Here is a 19,708-nt window from a genome sequence, read left to right on the forward strand (position 1 = left end):
AAGAAACCCACTGGCTTTAATTCAGCAAGACTCTAGAAAGTGAGGAATTTGGGAACTTAACCTTTTTGGATTCTAGATTTTAATTTCTCTTTATGAGCTTGATCAAATGGCAGACAATTCATTTAATCAAATTAGATAGACTATTACTTTTATTGATATTTGGCCCCCTCCCCCAAATTAAAACCTGAAAGGATATTTTTCAAAATATATTTTTATTGACTTCAGAGAGGAAGGGAGAGAGCGAGGGAAAGATAGAAACATCAATGATGAGAGAGTCATTGACTGGCTGCCTCCTGAACTCCCCACACTGGGGATCAAGCCTGTGTGTGCCCTGACTGGAATCCAACGTGACCTCCTGATTCATAGGTTAACACTCAACCACTGAGTTCAAGGAAATCCAACAGGGCTGAAAGGACATTTTAAACTTAAAAACTATCATAGGGCCCCAGCCCGTTTGCCTCAGTGGATACAGCGTCAGCCCACAAACTGAAAGGTCCCAGGTTTGATTCTGGTCAAGGGATGTATCTCAGTTGCTGGCTCAATTGCAGCCCTGTTTGGGGCACATTGGGGAGGCAACCAATTGATGTGTCTATGTCACATCGATGTTTCTCTCAGGTCTGTCTCTCTTCCTTTCACTCTCTTTAAAAATCAATGAGAAAATATCCTCAGATGAGGATTAACCAAAACAAAAAAACTATCACAGGTAAATTAACTCTCAAACACAGAAGAAGCATCTATTAAAAAGCCTTATACTCTAAGTACTGAAGTATTTCTAAAAACAGGAAAAAAAATTGAATTCTATATTTCTATAAACTTTATCATTGGTTACCTGAAAATGCATCGTTATTAAATGTGGATGAGCATCCTCAATATTAATAAAAATGCTCATTGTGGCTAATGATTAGCAATTTCTATTCTTTTTTTTTTAGAATGCATGAATTCTTCAAATCTAATAATCAAAACACCACTGTTTATTTAGATCCCTTAACTGTCCCCCTTCTACCATTTACTGTTAATACTACCACCATATTCCCAGACATTTACAGTAGAAACCCAATGCAATTTCATAAAATTATTTGTACCTTGTCTCTACATTCAACCAGATGCCAATTATTTCATTTTCATATTTCTTGAAACTGTTCTTCTATCTCCATTTTCATTGCCAATACCCAGCCAGGCCCTCAATTGCTCATCTTCTGAAATACTCCAATCACTTCCTTTTTTTGTCTCGGCTTTCATTCTTTATCTCCTTTACTCTGTCTTAAAACATTTTTTTAAGATTAATGATGTCACTGCTTTGCCCTTAAACCTACAGATCTTCTTAGAAAATTCAAACTCCTAAGTCAAGACCTGGAGCAGTCCATTTTTTAAATCTTAATACCCACAAATGCTTTTCTGAATACATGTTCTAGTTCAGTGGTTCTCTACCGTTATAATGCATCAGAATCATCTGGAAAGTTTATGAAAAATGGAGATTGCTGGGCCATAAGAGTCAAATTCTGCAGATCTGGGGTATCTGGGGTGGGGCCAATAAATTACATTGCTAATGGTGTTTAGGTGATGCTCCAGCTGGTCAGGGGAATCACACTTTTAAGAATCACAATTCTAGATAATTAACTACCCCCATTCATACATATACCATACCATTTACCTTTTCACAAATTATCTGCTTTAACTTATGTCCTCCTACTCTCACCACTTTCTTTTTCATGCCTACATTTTAATACTAACAATTCTTTAAGACTCAGTTCAAATGTTATCTCATCCACTAAAACTTTCCCAAATTATCTCTATTAGAAGTACTGTAGTCTCTCCAAATGAACTTTCAGAGGACTTAATATACATTGTTAGTGGCACTAATCGCCATTTCCCTGTTTTAAGGTTTATTTATATTTACTCATTCATTTATTCAAACCTTATGGAGTGCTCACTATGTACCACATACCTGACACTTTCAATTAGAAGAAAAATAGGTTCAGATATATATTATATGGAGTACAATTAGGAAAACAATACAACTCAAGATAAGTTGAGCATTCGCTAGAGGTGGGATGCTGCTTTATAGTGTTCAGAGAAGGCCTCCATCTCTCTTATAAAAGGACTAGAGGCCTGGTGCATGAAATTCGTGCACAGATACTGTCTCTAGGCCTGGTCTGCGATCAGGGCCATCTTCCCCAGCTGCCCACAGCCGGCCCCACTCCCACCGCCACCCACCCCCGGTTCTTGGTTCTCTATCAGGAGATCGGAGCCTGCCGACCAGGAAAAGGGACCAAGAGGTGGTCAGTGCGCCTCATAGTGACTGGTCGAGCAGTCGTTCTGGTCATTCTGCCATTAGGGTCAATTTGCATATTACCGTTTTATTATATAGGATACTTGAACAGGGTAGAGAAAACCATATAGATATCCAAATGAAAAGTGTTTCTGGTGGACAAACAAAATTCAAGTGCATAATGCTCTCCAGTTCCATCCATGCTGTTGCAAATGGTAAAAGTTCCTTCTTTTTTATAGTGGTATAGTATTCCATTATGTAGATCAGTGGTTCTCAACCTTCTGGCCCTTTAAATACAGTTCCTCATGTTGTGACCCAACCATAAAATTTTCATTGCTACTTCATAACTGTAATGTTGCTACTGTTATGAATCGTAATGTAAATATCTGATATGCAGGATGGTCTTAGGCGACCCCTGTGAAAGGGTCGTTCGACCACCAAAGGGGTCGTGACCCACAAGTTGAGAACCGCTGGTGGAGATGTACCACAGTTTTTTAAATCTACTCATCTGCTGATGGGCACTTAGGTTGTTTCCAAATCTTAGCTATTGTAAAATGTGCTGCATTGTGCTCAGTGCAATAAGCCAGTCAGAAGAACTTGGCTAGAAGACCTAGACAGAACTTGGCTGGAGATGCTGGACAGAACCTGGCTGAAGAACCTAGCAAGAGAACGTGGCTAGAGAACCTGGACAGAACCTGGCGACTGAACCTGCCTGGAGAACCTAGCAAGAGAACATGGACACCGAACCTGGCTGGAGATCCTAACCAGAACTTCACTGAAGATCCTGACCAGAAATTGGCTAGAGATCCTGGCTAGGCTGCTGATCAACTGAACGCTGTCTCTGTGTCATTCCTTCTTCGCCGACTCTGTCCACACCTTGGGGACCCCTGGACCTACAGGGGTTGGACCCCAGTACCAAACTATGCTGGAACAATGCCACTGTGCTAGGCAGTTAGACAAACAGAGCAAAGACGATAGGCCAGGTACAGAGGGTCACCAGGATAGAATGGGAAAAACTGGGAAAACAAGGACTTCACCCCCACAGGAACCTTTCCTCCCCTGGCATATTGCTGGTCATATGAGTTAGACCCCCTTAGAGGGGGAATGAACAGGGGGCTGGAGAACAGCCCTGAAGCATGAAGCCCTCAAGACAGTGAGGTTCTGACCTGCATTAAATTCATCTAGGCCTCAGTTGTGTTTCAGCTCCAGGCCCAGAAAAGCAGCAAAGCCAGACCAGCAACCATGGCTGATGTCAGGACCATCTGTATTGATTTACCCTTGCCCTGATGCTGACCAATCAGTGAAGACTATGACCCTGAAAGGACACACCTGAAAAGCTGATGAATATTCTATTGAGCTCTTCCCCTGGGACCTCCCCTAAAATCCCCACCCTTACCACCCTTAGGGCAGCCGACACTCTCTGTGGAGCGCCCGAGCCCGAGCCTTTTCCCACCCCTTACTCCATGTGTCTTCCTTGCCTCTCTCCTAACTTCCAAGGGCCCTTCTTTTGCTTCTGTAACTTGTTTCCTGAGCCCATTCTTCTACAGATTAGTGTAACCAATGGACACAGACACTGGGATGGTGGGGGCTTGCCCAGGGTAGGAATGGCTTGGGGGGGCAGGGGGGTGGGCGGGAGTTAAGTGGGGAAAAAGGAGACATATGTAAAACTTTAGTCAATAAGTAAATTTTTTAAAAAAGCAAGTGCAAAGGTCAAGAGGCAGGAGCATACTCATTCAAGTTGAAGGAGGGGAAAAAATGCTACTGTAACTGAAGGTAAGTAAGTACTGGAGGCAAAGAGTAATAGGAGATAAGTCAAAGAGCTAGACAGGAGCGGGATCAAAATGTCCTGAAGTCCATTTTAAGGATTTGAGCTTTGAGTTGAAGATAGAAAAGTACAATAGGTTTAGAAGAGATTTCACTCACGTCTTTTAATGAATCACTTTGGCTGTGTGGGGAATAAACTGAGAAACCCTGGAAGCAGGGAGATAAAATAATCCAGGGTATAGATGGCTGTGGTTTGGATCAAGGTCATAACAGTAAATGCAGTAGTCAGTTATGCCTTTTCTCCCTAACTAGATGATTCAGCTCCTTGAGGGCAGGGATTATTACATGTTCCATATAAACCCCCATAATCATTAGGACAAATTTTTTCACATAGTACACAACCAAATTTTTTCTTTTGGGAGTACCCCATAAAACACTTTTATCACACTTTATCTAGATCTAAGCCTAAAATAATTAAGGATAATTCACTTCATTAATAGTAAGAAAAAATAAATTACATACTGTCAGACAGACATATATGAGCATTTTATAAGCACCTGTTAAGTTAGCACTTAATCGTGTTGAAGTTAACTTCAAATGTAAAACAGGACAAAGAATCTCAAGTTAAAGGACAAAATGAGTTCAGTTAACATTGAAAGTTTTAAAGACACTATAATTTATTTTTTTCATAAAATCAAGAGTTAGGAAGGCACTGCATAATAAGAGTTAAGTGCCAACAAGGGAGGCAAAAACTTCATATCCATTCTAAGTTTATAAAAACAGATAATAAGAAAGCATGAATGAGTGTTAAGAATCTCACAATTCAGTCCTACCTATATTTTTTACAACTTTCTCCCCTCTTAGTTTATGTTATGTACACTCACTATAGTAAATTTTAATAACATATGAAAAAAATCATCTATCATTTTATTGCCCACATATAACCACTATTATCATCTTGGTGTATTTCCCTTTTCTAGCTGTGTGACTTGGTGTTAGTTGTCTAACCTCTCTGAATCTTAGATGAATCTTTCATGAAATGAAGATAAAAATAGTACCTATCTCACAGGGTTGTTGTAAAGAATAAATGAGAATCTAGGACAGGGGCTGACATACTTTTTCTTAAAGGACCAGAAATCTGCTTATGGGCCATACATTCTCCATCCCAACTCCTGACCCTTACTGTATCATGAAAGTAGCTATAGAAAATATAAAAATGAATGGGCACATGCCAATAAAGTTTTATTTGCAAAACAGTCAGTACTACTTGTGTCACAATGGCTTATGACAAAGGTCCATAATCTTCTGGTGTTTGAATTGTTGTTGGGTTGTGTTTGTTCAGCAAGTTTTGAAATTCTTAAGAAAATCTGTTAAAAACAAACAAACAAACCTTTGACCCACACACCAGAAATGCAAACATAACTTCTTGCAAATCATTTCAGAAAGTTCACAGACTTCCAAAATATACAAATGGCTCCTAAGGATTCTCATCTAGAAATCCTGTTTCTGGAAAAGAAGCTCTAAAGTCCACATGTGAGTACAGTGGGAATGGACCAGCCTAAATTCAAATTGTGTAATCCTGCTACAAACAAATTTTCCCACCAAATTTTTTTTATCATATTATATTTTCCTAGGTCATTACATGGTCATTGAAAACATCATTTTTGAGGCTAAGTAACATTTTAGTTCATAAGGGTTGAGAAGTTTTAAACTATTTCAGATGTTCTGGTTGCTTTTTCATTTTCACTTCATTCCTTTCATTAATTATAATGAATGCTCTGATATATATAGATTTATGTCCAAATTTATATTTCCTCGGAAATTAATATATAAGGAAAATTACTAAATCTAAAGGTACAAAATTATTTTTAACATTTCTAATATATTTTGATGGATTATGGTCCAGAAAAGTTGTGGCAATTTTACTCCCACCAGATGGAAATCAGATATACATTTCACCATTCTTATGAGCAGAGAATATAAATTTTAGACTTTACTAATGAATTCCATAACCTAAGAGATCATTGGCAAGATTCTCAAAGCATAGTGAAAGAATAGATAATAAAGTCCAAACATGCATATCCTCTGCACTCGGGATTAGTAAGATTTCCAGATATTGAAGGTTAAATCTAAGTACTATAGAGACTGAAACTTTAAAAGTTAATCATTTAAGATAATCATCTAAAAGATACACCAAACTCTCCTTCAAGAGCACAAGATAAATAACATAAAATAACTTCTGCTGGTTTGTAATTATCATAATTCTTGCATTTTAAGAATAACCACTTATATAGACCAGCCAGTGTGGTTCAGTGGTTGAGCATCGACCTATGAATCAGGAGGTCATGGTTCGATTCCCGGACAGGGCAAATGCCCAGGTTGTGGGCTCAATCCCCAGTGTGGAATATGTAGGAGGCAGCTGATCAATAATTCTCATCACTGATGTTTCTATCTCTCTCTCCCCTCTCCTTTCCCCTCCGATAACAATAAAAAATATATTTAAAAAATAAAGAATAATCACTATAATGAGACACTGCTTCTGAAAGAAGTATGTATATGACATTCAGGTGGATTTAAGGGGGAAAAAAGGGTTAAGAGTTACCTCTTATTGTGAACTTCTGATAGCTTAAGTTTGATTTTTTCTCTCTCTCTTTTACATTCATCAACATCTTTAGCTTCTGCTGCCCTGAGTGTTTTTAATCATGTGTACTCAGTCAATAACTGCTTTAGTATATGTCAAATAGATATGCAGAGACACTCTAATAGATACCAAATGCATACTCCTAGATATAAAATAATATGTGTGTATATTACAACTAAAGGCCCAGTGTACGATATTTGTGCATGGGGGGTGGGGGTGGAGGGACTCCCTCAGCCTGGCCTGCACCCTCTCCAAACCGGGACCCTTCAGGGGATGTCTGACTGCCTCTCACAATCCGGGACCGCTGGCTCCTAACCGCTCACCTGCCTGCCTGCCTGATTGCCCCTACCCACCTCTGCCTGCCTGCCTGCCTGATCACCCCTAACCACCTCTGCCTGATCGCCCCTATCTGCTCCCCTACTGGCCTGATCACCCCTAACTGCTCCCCTCCTGGCCTGATTGCCCCTAACCGCCTCTGCCTCAACCCGCACCCAGGACCCAGAATTCCCTGCTCCAGCTGGTTACAGGTACCCAGGACCTGGGCTTCCCTCCCTCTAGCCGGCCGCAGGCACCCAGGACCTGGACCAGTTTCACCCAGGCCAGCTGCAGCTGCAGGGGACCAGGTGCTGGCACCTGGGACCGAGGGGCGTGCGGCTTGTCCCTCTCCCAGGTACAGGTGCAGGCTCAGCCGCTGGCATCCGGGACCGTGGGGCGGGCAGCTTGTCCCTCTCCCAGGCCACAGGTGCAGATGCTGAAACCCGGGACCATGGGGTGTGCGGCTTGTCCCTCTCCCAGGCTGCAGCCTGGCTGGTCCTCATTACTCTCTTGTGAGCTCATTTGTGCCTGGCTGGTCCCCATTCCTCTCTCATTTGTGCCTGGCTGGTCCCCATTACTCTCTCTCGATCTTATTAGTGCCTGGCTGGTCCCCATCCCTTTCTCCCCAGGGTTGAATGTCTGAGTCGTTGAATGTGAGGGCGTGATGACCATTTGCATATTAGCTCTTTATTATATAGGATAGCTAAGTACATGGGCTCTTGACAGTCAGATTGGCCAGACTCCAATCTGATTATCACACACCAGCTATGTTTACTTACTTAAACTATTTAATCTCTCTCATCTTAGTTTCCTGATCTGTAAAATGAAAACAATGGCACATTTCCTGTTGGGCAGTGGATTAAATGAGATAAAACAGGTAAAGGACTTATCACATACCTGATACATTTGCAACAGTCTATTACGAGTTATATACATCTACAGAGCATTTCAATAAAATAATATTCCAGATATTAAAAACATAAAATACACACACACACAATGAATCACTGGCAACAATAATTAATGAGTATTTTGACCATTTCGATTTTGGGGTCACCAAAACATATACTTAACTTTAGTAAACTCCATTTATAAAATGTATATTAATAAACTTTGTACATGATTTATTGGGACATTATCCTATCTAATAAAGACAGAATATGCAAATTGACCATCACTCTGTGACAAAGATGGCGGCACCCACGGCCAATAAGGAGGGAATATGCAAATTGATGCAACAAAGATGGCGGCAGCTGGGCTGGGACGAAAGATGGAGATGATGCAGGCGTTCCGCCCCACCCCGGCTGCTCCGGGCCTCTGCGCAGCGCATGTGCGCTGGTGCAGAGCGGGCGCCTGCTATAAATAGGGGGGGTGGAGGGAGGGGCATGGAGGGAACTACAGAAGGGCGGCAGGGCCGGAGCAAAGGTGGAAGGCGGCGGCCAGAGCAAAGGCCTGGGTCCCAGGTGATGGCAGCCAAGGGAAGGAAGGCCTTTTCTTGCACAAATCTTCATGCATCAGGCTTCTAATAGGTAGGTAGGTAGGTAGGTAGGTAGGTAGATAGATAGATAGATAATAGATAGATAGATAGACATAGATATATATCCATATATCTATATATATATATATACACACACACATTTTTTTCACAGTACATACTCCAATGTTATGCAGCTATCTATTAGTAAGTACTGAAAGAAGCACTTCTTTTCCTCCTCTATCTTTTCTCCTTTTATTTTACTGTATTGTACTATGTTTTACCACAAATGGAGCCAGAAAATGAGCCTGCCCCCTTCTATCTCAAAGTTAATTAACTGGTCAATTACAGTTGCTCAACCATAAATAACTCATTATGTTCTCCAGGCCTTCTCCTACACAGTTAAACACTGCTAAACAAAAGAACAGACTAACGGTCATCCTATATTCATAATCAGCACAAATGGTTCTGCAGGTCAATTCAATCCACCTATCTATGAAGCTTTATAGCTCCACCTTAAATCTCCAACCACCCCAGGTACTTTCAACAGATGAACTCTCCTCCTACCTCAAAGCTCCTATATAAAGCAACCTCTCCATTTGTACTTTAAATCTTGTCCTTCCCTTCTCAGAATCTTATACTTTATCTCTTCTTTCTTTTGCAGATTTACCTCTTCCTTTCAAATGAATCTATCAGTCTCATCAGATTTTAACCATATCAATTTCTCACCAATTTTGTTTTAAATCCTCACCTGCAATCCACAACCTCTTCAGCTCCACCTATATCTTTCCTTCTCCTTTATAAGTTATCTTTACTTACTGTATTTCTTTGCCTCTCAATCTTTAAACTACTCCAGTCTGATTCCTGCTATCACTACATCAGAATAGCTCTGCTTAAAGTCACCAAAGACCTCCATGTAATTCACTGGTTCAATCTCAATGGCTTTTGATGCCAGTTACCATTCACTCTATCCTAAAACATTCCCTTCCTGTGTCTTACTTAATACACAGTTCCTTGGTTTTCTCCAACCTCTTTAATTCTTCTCAGATTTCATTTGAAGACTCAACTTTTCCTACAAAGCCATTTAACTGTGGAGTTCCTGAAGCTTCACTTCTAGGTCTTCTTTTCCCATTCTACACTCTCTCTCTATGTAAGCTCATTCAAATACCATCCACACAGCTTTGATGACCTGCCTCACTCCTGAGTTCCAAATTCTGCAAATCCAGCTTTAAGACCTCTCCTTGGATAAGGAAAGTTACCTTAAATTCTTTGGTTTAGTTTGAAACCAAAGAGTCTTAGCAGAGTTCAACTTGCCCAAAACAGGCAAGACTTTTATTAGCGCCCCCATTGCATATTACAGTAGTGCCCCCCACCCACCCACGGTCTCACTTTCTGGAATTTCAGTTACCTAGTCAATTGTGATCCAAAAATATTATATGGAAAGTTCCAGAAATAAACAATTTGTAAGTTTTAAATTGCATGCCATTCTATGTAGTATGATGAAATTTTGCACAGTACCGTGCTTTCCCACCCATACATGGACCATCCCTTTGTGCAGTGTATCTACCTCACTTCATCTCATCACATAGGCATTGTATCATCTCACATCATCACAAGGGGGAGGACAGTACAATAAGAATATTTTGAGAGACAGACCACATAATTTTTATTATATTATACTGTTATAATTGTTCTATTTCATTATTAGTTATTGTTATAACTTTCTCACTGTGCCTCATCTATAAATTAAACTTTATCAGGGTATGTATATAATAAAAAAACACACAGTATATGTAAGGTTTGGTACCATTCATGGTTTCAGGCATCCACTGGGGGTCTTGGAATGTATACTCCATGGGAAAGGGGGGACTACTGTATTATACACCTTTTCTTTATAGACTTATCAAAGTTATAACTGTATACAAAACCAGGGACAATGCTGTTTGCTCACAACTACTATATGTTCAATGCCTTATATAGCCAAAAACCCTAGTAACAACAACATCTTTTTCTACTGCTTACATGAGTCTTTCAGCAATTTTTATATTCACCACTACTTAGGAGTTGAGAGTACTGAATTTCTGGTACAGAGGGTCAGTGTAATGGACTTTAGGACCCTATGTCACACATTATAGAGATCGACCTCCTCTCAGATTTAGTTTGCCACCAGTGTTCCACAATGGGTCTAGCCAGATGGCAACGACTGGGTCTCATCCTAGAGAGCAGATCCATACTGAACAGAGTGTGCTGCTGAAATGATTAACTGATCTGTCAAAGAAATAGGGAGCCAAGAAATCGATGTAATATATATTACATGAAAACTGAAAGTTATCTTAGATTTACTATAAATTACAAAACTTAAAAATACTTAGACTAGGTACCACTATAATTGATTTACAATATAACTAAAGTTAATATTCAGTTAATGAATTACTCTAGATTTTAAATGCCCTAATATCCTTACTATTATATATTAATATACATTTAAAATGGCATATCAATTGACCATATTTTACTGACCATACTTTATTTTTTCAAATACCTCATCAGATACATATTTTACCAAAGCTTTCTAAAATTTAATTTAAATTTCTCTATCTAGCTTTTGTTTGTAATTGTTAAGGCTTAGTATATTTTGGTAGAAAATCAAAAAGATTTAGTGCCAGCAATAATAGTACAACTGGTGCCTGACTTATATTTGGCAGAACTGCAAAATGATAGTATCATTAAAAAATATAACAGTATTGAACTTCATTTAAAAATATTTTGCCTCCTATTTTATCTACAAAATTAAAATTGAGCTAGATTTTTTTTCAGCCAGTGTACAGGTGGTAATCAGAAAGCAATAATGGACATATATGAATGTAAGACTGTTTATAAAGAAGTTACTTAAGTTTAGGATCTCATTGGTTAACCTAAAAATGACTTTCATAAGTTCACTTAACCAAAATGCATTTCACATATTTTTAAAAAACAGTGTAGATAAATTTCATCATACTCCAAATAATCTCACATTTATTAACAGAAAATAAGCAATCTCTGAAGTAGGGAGAGAAAAACATTTTTTTTACTTTATTTTTACTCTCATTATAAAGACCGTAGGCTTATTCTAGAAAATATAAAAAATAAGTATAAAGACAAAAATAAAATTCAGCTATAAACATATCACTAAGAAGTTATCCACTGTTAACAGTTTGTTATAAATCTTTTCAGACTATTTTACTTACAAAAGTGAAATTAACCATCTCTTATGTCTTTTTAGTAGCTATACCATGAACAGATTCCCATATGAATAAATATTCTTTATAATCATGATTGTTAGGAAGAGAACATAGGATTCCATTATATGGAACAACTCCCTAACTTTAGTCATTGAGGTTATTTTCAATGATTTGCTATTACAAATAATATCACTGTAAATAATTAGTGTAATTTACTTCTGTAAGTCAACCTAAAAAAAAATCATTAAACAAGAAAGCATTTAGCTCCCTAAATACAGCCATCAAGATCTAAGGTTCATTTTGTTTTGTTTTTCCTAATTATAACAAACTAGAGGCCTGGTGCACGAATTTGTGCATGCGTAGGGTCCAGCCACCCCAGCAAGATGGGGGCCCACCGGGCCCGGCCATTTGGGGAGGGGCCATGGGTGGTTGGTTGGCCAGCCCCGACCCCGATCAGGGTTGGGGGGCTGATCAGGGGTGGGGCCAGCCAGGGGGGAGGGGCCACAGGCAGTTGGCCAGCCGGCCCTGCCCCCAATCGGGATTCTGGAGGCCTCTCGGGCCCGGATCAGGCTAATTGGCTGCCAGTGGTTATTCCAGTCCTTCTGGTCATTCTGCCATTCCAGTTGCTGGGCTTTTATATATATAGATAAGTTAACATCTTTCCACAGACTTCACCTTGAATCAACACTGGAAATATATCAAATATGTCAAATTTTGAAAACAATTTAAAGAAATATAATTTTAATTTGTAATTTAGTAATAAAAATAATTTCACCAAAAGGAATACATAAACTCATGCAATTATGTTATTTCTAGCTCAAAATATTCATTACAGAATAAATCAGGAAGTAAGATATTCTTTTTTCAAAAGTAAATAAATCACTATAAATTAATTTCAATACTTTTCATTGTCTTTCATATGTACTATTCTTTTGTGGTTTTTTTGTTGATCCTCACCCAAGGATATGTTTCCATTGATTTTTAAAGAGTGGAAGGGAGGGGGAGAGACACAGAGAGAGAAACATCGATGTGAGAGAAACACATGGATTAGTTGTAGCTCACACACACCTTACCTGGAGTGGGGGTTTGAGCCTGCAACTGAAGTACAGGCCCTTGACCAGAAGAATTAAACCCGTAACCCTTCAGTCTGCAGATGCACACTCTATCCACTGAGCCAAACCCGCTAGGACTGTACTCTTCTTTACTAAGCTAAAAATTAATTTGAGACTTCTAGTTAATTGTGGCACACTGAACACACATTTACTTCTGCTCCCTCTCAAAAAATCCACTAAGATAACAGTAAAATATATTTTTGTTTTAAAAGACCTAAACCCATTAAAGAGGAAAACAATGAAAAAGGAGAAATGACAGACAACATTTAGGTAGCTATTATTTAGGGAGGAGGGAGGAGGGAAGAGGGAACAAGCTGATTTGTGCTGAACCCCAGAAAAATGTCAGGAACCTAAAACACTACAGACTTCTAAAAGCGGAGGTAAAAGAGTCAAAAACAGAAAGATCAGTTGCACATCTCTCCCAGATTCCCTTCCCTATTAGATCAGTGACACTAATTCTCTAGAGAGGCTGAACTCATAATGGGGCAGGGAAGGAAGGGATTGGAGGGAAGGAAAGGGTATATAGAGAACACAAGAGGTAAAATCAAAGGGTACATACTGAACAATGGTAAGGCAGTCCCTACCTCCTCCATCAAGGAGGCTAACTGATCATATCTACAACTAAGAAAAAATTTATTTATAACCATAGAGGTAAATATCATAAAAGTTAAACAGTTGCAATTAGTTCCTTCTGGGGAATATGTGGGGAAGGAAAGGAATAGTGTATGAATTGCTATTTTTTATTATAATCTGTAGGGGGAAAAAAAACTAAAAAATGGTTGCCTCTACAATATCCATTCTTGTTTTCTTCCTTCCTAACAGAATCATAGACACGTTTTTATCAGGGGGAAAAAAATACAAAAAAAAAAAAAAGTTATCTAATATTCTTTTCAGATGGGGATAGTTTATAAGACTTAGATCAAGATGTTTTTTGGCTTACCCCCAAAAAACCCTGATCTACTACTTTGAACTCAGATGTGATGGCTGGGACTCCAACAAGTGTTTTGGATGATGAGACAAACTTGAGATAAGAAGACAAAGATAAAAAAGCAAATGATGGTACAATGATAAAGCCACCATAAAATCCCCATACTATCTATTCAAGACCTAACATGAATAAAAAGTCATGTTTAAGATATTTAAATCAGGACTTGATTAGCAGCAAAATGCAATTCCTAATATGTTGTCTTACATGACTTTTTAAGCTAAGTATACATAAAACATTTATAAAAATTAAAAGTAAATTTTTGCCCTACCTGGTTTGGCTCAGTGGATACAGCTTTGGCCTGTGGACTAAAGGGTCCCAAGTTTGATTCCAGTCAAGGGCAAGGCAGGCTTGATTCCAGTCAAGGTTGCAGGCTCAATTCCCTGCTCTTGTTAGGGTGTGTGGGGAGACAACCAATCGATGTGAGACACACTGATGCTTCTCTCTCTGTGTCTCTCCCCCTCTCTTCTATTCTCTCTAAAAATCAATGAAAAAATATCCTTAAAGAAAGTGAATTTTAAAATAATTCTAATTAGTAGCAATTGTTAAAAATTAATGTAAATAGTTCCAGAAGGCTATTCAAGAAGCAATCTGTTTGAAAACCTAATCATTTTTTCCATTAGAAATAATGTAAATTGAATTAATCTGTTCCAGACTCACAAATGATTCCCTATTTTAACCTTTCTCAAGGGACGGTTGTTTCATGAGCACTGTCACACCTTAGCAATATCAGTACTCTTGATGGCCTCTCTATATTTTATTTCTTTTATAAAGCTCTATCATTGTTCTCACAACTTCTTTTTCACTTTGCTGCTATCACTATCCTCATTAGGATCCATGGTGACTTGGATCCATGTATTTAATAATAATAAGCAATAGCACAAGCAAAAAAAACAAACACAAAAATATTTACAGCACAATTTTCTGAGATGTTAACAGAGCAAGGTTTAGCAGTAAACTGACTCATACTCAGGCATTCTCTCCATTGTCACGTAAGAGACATGTGACTGATGCCTAACCCGTTTGGCTCAGTGGATAGAGCATAGGCCTAAGGACTGAAAGGTCCCAGGTTCAATTCCGTCAAGGGTATGTACCTTGGTTGCAGGCACATCCCCAATTGGGGGTGTACAGGAGGCAACTGATCAATGATTCTCTCTCATCGATGTTTCTAACTCTCTATCCCTCTCCCTTCCTCTCTGTAAAAAAATCAATAAAATATATTTTTAAAAAAGACATGTGACTGAGCATAGAGTATCAGCATGAAAGGGTTGTCAAGTCAGAACCCAAGTTTTGTTGGAAAACTGAGACTTTTTTATGTGAACAATGTGGTAGAGAACGGAATTGCTCTAGATGGGAGACATACAAGAACCAAGGCTTCACATACTGTATGTTCAACATCATCCCTGTCCTCTACTGTAGATGCTAATAGCAACCTATCCCAAATAGGACAATCAAAAATTTCTCCAGACATTACCAAATGTCCCCTGCAGGAAACATAATCTCTGAGAAAATGTAGCTGCTATTGCAAATTATTTAGGGCTTTATTGGAGCATTCAGCTTTTCTAGATAAATAACAGAATTTCAGAATTATAGCATTTCTAAATTTTCTGTAAAGTTTTTTGTGGAATACAAACTATAAGTGACCTTCAGATTGAATTATCTCTAATGTCCCTCTTAAACTTTCAAAGAATTTCCCATGAGAAATATTAACAGCCTTTGTCTAATTATGTCTATCACCATACTAGGTATAGTACTGAACATTTCATGGTCATTCTCTCCTTTTATACTCATGACATCCTCATGGGATGACTATTAACCCCATTTTAGTAAGAAACAATTTTAAAGTATTTTAATCAACATATCAAAGTATTTCCAGAAATACTTATCATTCACTGTAATCATTCTAGCACTGAGCTACTTGTTTAGTTTACAATCAATTTATGATCAAAGCATTTCAATACATCTAGCAAAAAAATAAGTTCAATTATTATAATCTTCAGGAATAGGGGAAATGTTCACAGTACCTAACAAGTCAGAGAAATAATAATCAGACTGTTCCTTGAAATATTTTTAACACTATGGCCTAATGAAAGACTACTTTTAGACTTTTTCATCCTTAATTCCCTGAGTACATCCAGTAACTATTTTTTCCCCTTTGCACAACTTATCATAAATAATTCACTTTATAATTATTTGCAAATTTATTTGTAATTTTAATCTGCCTTTCAGTAGAAATTGAAGTCTGGATTCAAATCACAGCTGGTCCACCTACCAGAAATGAAGACAAATTCAACTCTGAAACTTGCATAACAGGACCTATCTGAAGGCTTTAAGAGTTAGTAGGACCCTCAATAAAAATTTATTTCCCCTTCCTTTCATCCTCAAAGTAAATTAAATATAAATTAAGAGCTAATTTAAGCATTTGTTGAGAGTCCACTAATAAGAGTTAAGGGAGGATGTGATAGGGGCAGTTAGTGGACATTATGCCAAGTAACTACTTGGAAATTAACACTTACAATCTCCCAAATCTATCATCACCAAAATCAGTATAAGCCTAAGGGACTATTCCCTTAGTCTAAGATTTTATAATTACTGGTATTGTTTCTCAAGTAAAGAAGTATATCCTCAAATGCATTGAACGGATGCATAATTTATCACTTATATTACCTATTGTCTTCTGTTGTATTTTCCCTTGTGGTAAAAGACACAGAACCTCCCCTTCACCCACACAACTAACTGCCCAAGACATTTTTATTCAGATTTCTTTCTAAAAGGAGAAATATAAATTGGAGTCTTTCTTTTCAGTGCACAAGACTGTGAGTATAAATCATATATTTCATTAACTGTCACCCACCCAAGCGCATATTATCCATTTTATGGATTACTCACAATTAAGTCATTCACTAATGAGTGCAAGTTACTTAATATTACTTTACCCTTAGTAAATATTAGGAAACCAAATGTTAAAAAGAAAAAAAAAAACAATCTTTGGGAATTAGATTACATAATCTACTTCTTCCTTTGGTGGCAAATAAAACAGAACTACTATACTGTTAGAATTTATTAATCAATGCATAAAATTCAACTTAACATAGGTAATCTTTTATTCTATCTTAATGTTTTAGTACAAAAAAAAAAAACTTCACTAAGCTCACCTGCAGGTGGATCCAGGACAGGAGCCCTAAGAACAGATCTATTGCTAATCTAGAATATTATAAAACATGTAAGGTTTCAGGTAAAAGTTGGTAGCATAAAAGTATGTCAGCATAACTTAACTCATAACTTAGCAATGTAAAAATAAAAGTTTAAGTTCTTCCTGTTTAGTTTTATTTCCTTGTATATTTAGGTGATATTGGAGTTTTTTAAAATAGCCAACTTCATTGGTACTTAAAATAACTTACTGTCACTGTTCAGACACTGTATTTCACAGGCTAAATTTATTCATCTGTTCTTAAAACTAATTTCAAGAAATATAATAAGAGTTAAAGATTCTCCAAAAATGTTCTGGCCCTCAAATAAAATTTCAATGCAATTTCAGCAATTAAGGGTTATTTGATCAAGTAAATTAAAGCTAAAGGTAACCAAAACCAACTTGCTTATTAATGATATCGAAAGGAAAACAGGCCCAGCCGGTGTGGTTCAGTGGTTGAGCACTGACCTATGAACCAGGAGGTCACTGTTGGATTCCTGGTCAGGGCACATGCCTGGGTTGCAGGCTCTATCCCTAGTGTGAGGCATGCAGGAGGCAGCTGATCAATGATTCTCATCATTGATGTTTCTACCTTCCTCTCCCTCTCCCTTCCTCTCTGAAATCAATAAAAATATATTTTAAAAAAGCAAAAGAGAAAATAAAAAGATTTTCAGCCTATGAATATATTAAAAAGATCAATCATAAACTAATTTTCAGATGTTTAAAATTCCCATAGATACGAAGTCTACCGATAACATGGGTTCCAGATGTAAAACATATAGTTAGAAAACAAGTATTGTAAAGACACTGAACCTCTAAATCCAGTGAATGCCACTACCAAAATAAGTAAAAATAAGAAAAAATATTTTCAAGAAAGTCACCAAATAGAGAGCAATGCCAAAGAAAAAATACACCTTCTTTATACCAAGACAGTTTCCACCTTCTTATTTATGATAAGAAGGAATGAAACAAAAATCAAAAGTTTAAAGTATTAAAAACTTGCCTGAAAATTTCAATTCCATCCTTTCCCTTTCAATGTTTGGAAAGGCATAAAAATCAAATTTCAGCAAATATGATGCTTACTTCCTGTTAACTTTATTTTCTATTTGTTACCAGAATTAAATAGCTAACTTTAATTAATATGTAAAGGACCCAAACCCATTTGTTAGAAGAAGAAACGGTGGGATAGAGAGATTAAGTAACTTGTCCAAGGTTAACAACTAGGAAGTGGTGGAGCTATGATTTGAACTCTACTCAAAAGATAATGAGCAAATTAAAAAATAAACAAATAAAAGAATGGGTTAAAAAAAGAGAGAGAGTAAAACTTTCTGCCGAAACAGTTTGCAAAACAAGACTGTTGTGAATGAGAAAAAATGTTTATAAATATATGTAGATGTGAATGTAGATGACACAACTTTACCCCTAGAAGTACTTCGGTGCTATAACATTTGATTATGGCCAAACACTTGAAACTACATCAAATCAGGGTGACAGTTGACCAAGTAAATAATTTATTGTCACTGTTCGGTCTAGGAAAGGGGTAAGAAAAGAAAAGATGACAATCACACTGTCTTAACCCCGCCTCATCCCCTCCCCCCCCCAAAAAAAGTATATAAAACACCGTGGGTCAGCGCCTAAACCAACAGAATTGTCCCGGCGGGGTCTCGTGCAGGGATGACAGGAGACCCTAGCAGAGGGGGAGGGGTGGCGATGACAGGAGAGGGAGCGGCAGAGACACAGCAAGCCCCGATCTCCGAAAAAGGGGGTCCGCGGGGGCACCAGGGGCGGAGAAGGGAAGGCAGGAAATGTTGCCAGAGATTCCAAATGAAGTGAGCAGGAACTGGGTGGGAAGCACAAGAAGGCGGGACCCTCGGGCAGAAAGGGGTCTGCCTGGGGAAGGGGAGGCATGTCAGTACTCCAGCGCTTTCCTGCCAGCTGACCCTGCGCTCCAGCCCCTCCACCCGCGACAAACTCTCACTTTTTCAGCAACCCTTAGACCCACGGGTCATGCCCGTCTCGCTCCCCGCCCCCCACCCCAAGCCGGATAGGTGGAGGGGGGAGCTTCACCCTCACTCTCCTTGTTGGGCTGGCGGAGTGAGCACCGGACACAGCCCTGATTCGAGGACGAGGAGGCCAGGAGGCGCAGGGAGGCCCAGTACCCGGGTGACAAGTCCGAGCGGCCGACGGGAGCCTCACCTGACAGAAGCGTCGGCAGTAATCCCGACTGCTGATCCCGACGACGCCGCCACCGCAGCTGCTGCCGCCAGTGCCGTCGTTGCAGTCGCCCGCAACTCCAAGCCCCGCAGGGCCTGGTGGGGACTCCACAATGGCCACGAGCTCTTCTCCGAGGCGTTCGGCCTCTTGATCGCTCTCTTCCTCCGCCATGAGGCTCTCGCAGCCCAGCGCGTACCAGCCCCTGCGCCGCCGCCGCCGCCGCTGTAGCAGCCTCGGCTAACCTCCTCCTCCTCTAGTTCCCTCCCCCTTCTCTCCGCCCCTGGTGGACTGGGGCCTCTCGTCTGGCTCTACTTCCGGCTCCGCCCACCCACGCCCCTAGTTTTCAATGGCGAAATCTAGCCGCCAATCATGCACATGCCCGCCTTCCTACTACCATTGGTCAAGGCATCCGTCTGTTTGATAGCTCCGCTGTCAATTGGCCACCGCTGCTCGGCGGTTGCTGGGGCCCGCCTACGAGCTTTGCCATAGGCGGTGCGGGAGGACGGGGCGCGGTGGGGGACAC

The 19,708-nt window shown here is 39.2% G+C and overlaps 1 protein-coding gene across 1 annotated transcript in view; it reads right to left on the bottom strand.

Moving 5' to 3' along the window:
- The window catches only part of LOC102766544 (zinc finger protein Rlf), a 94,127-nt gene extending 74,477 nt beyond the window's left edge, over window positions 1-19,650 (bottom strand). Inside the window, exon 1 of the mRNA XM_006768257.2 lies at window positions 19,168-19,650. Coding sequence (XP_006768320.1) covers window positions 19,168-19,356 — 189 coding nt within the window. The 5' untranslated portion in view covers window positions 19,357-19,650. The remainder of the gene's footprint in view (window positions 1-19,167) is intronic.
- Between the last annotated feature and the right edge of the window lie 58 nt (window positions 19,651-19,708).

This window comes from Myotis davidii, unplaced genomic scaffold (genome assembly GCF_000327345.1).
Source record: "Myotis davidii unplaced genomic scaffold, ASM32734v1 scaffold42, whole genome shotgun sequence".
Classification (NCBI taxonomy): Eukaryota; Metazoa; Chordata; class Mammalia; order Chiroptera; family Vespertilionidae; genus Myotis; species Myotis davidii.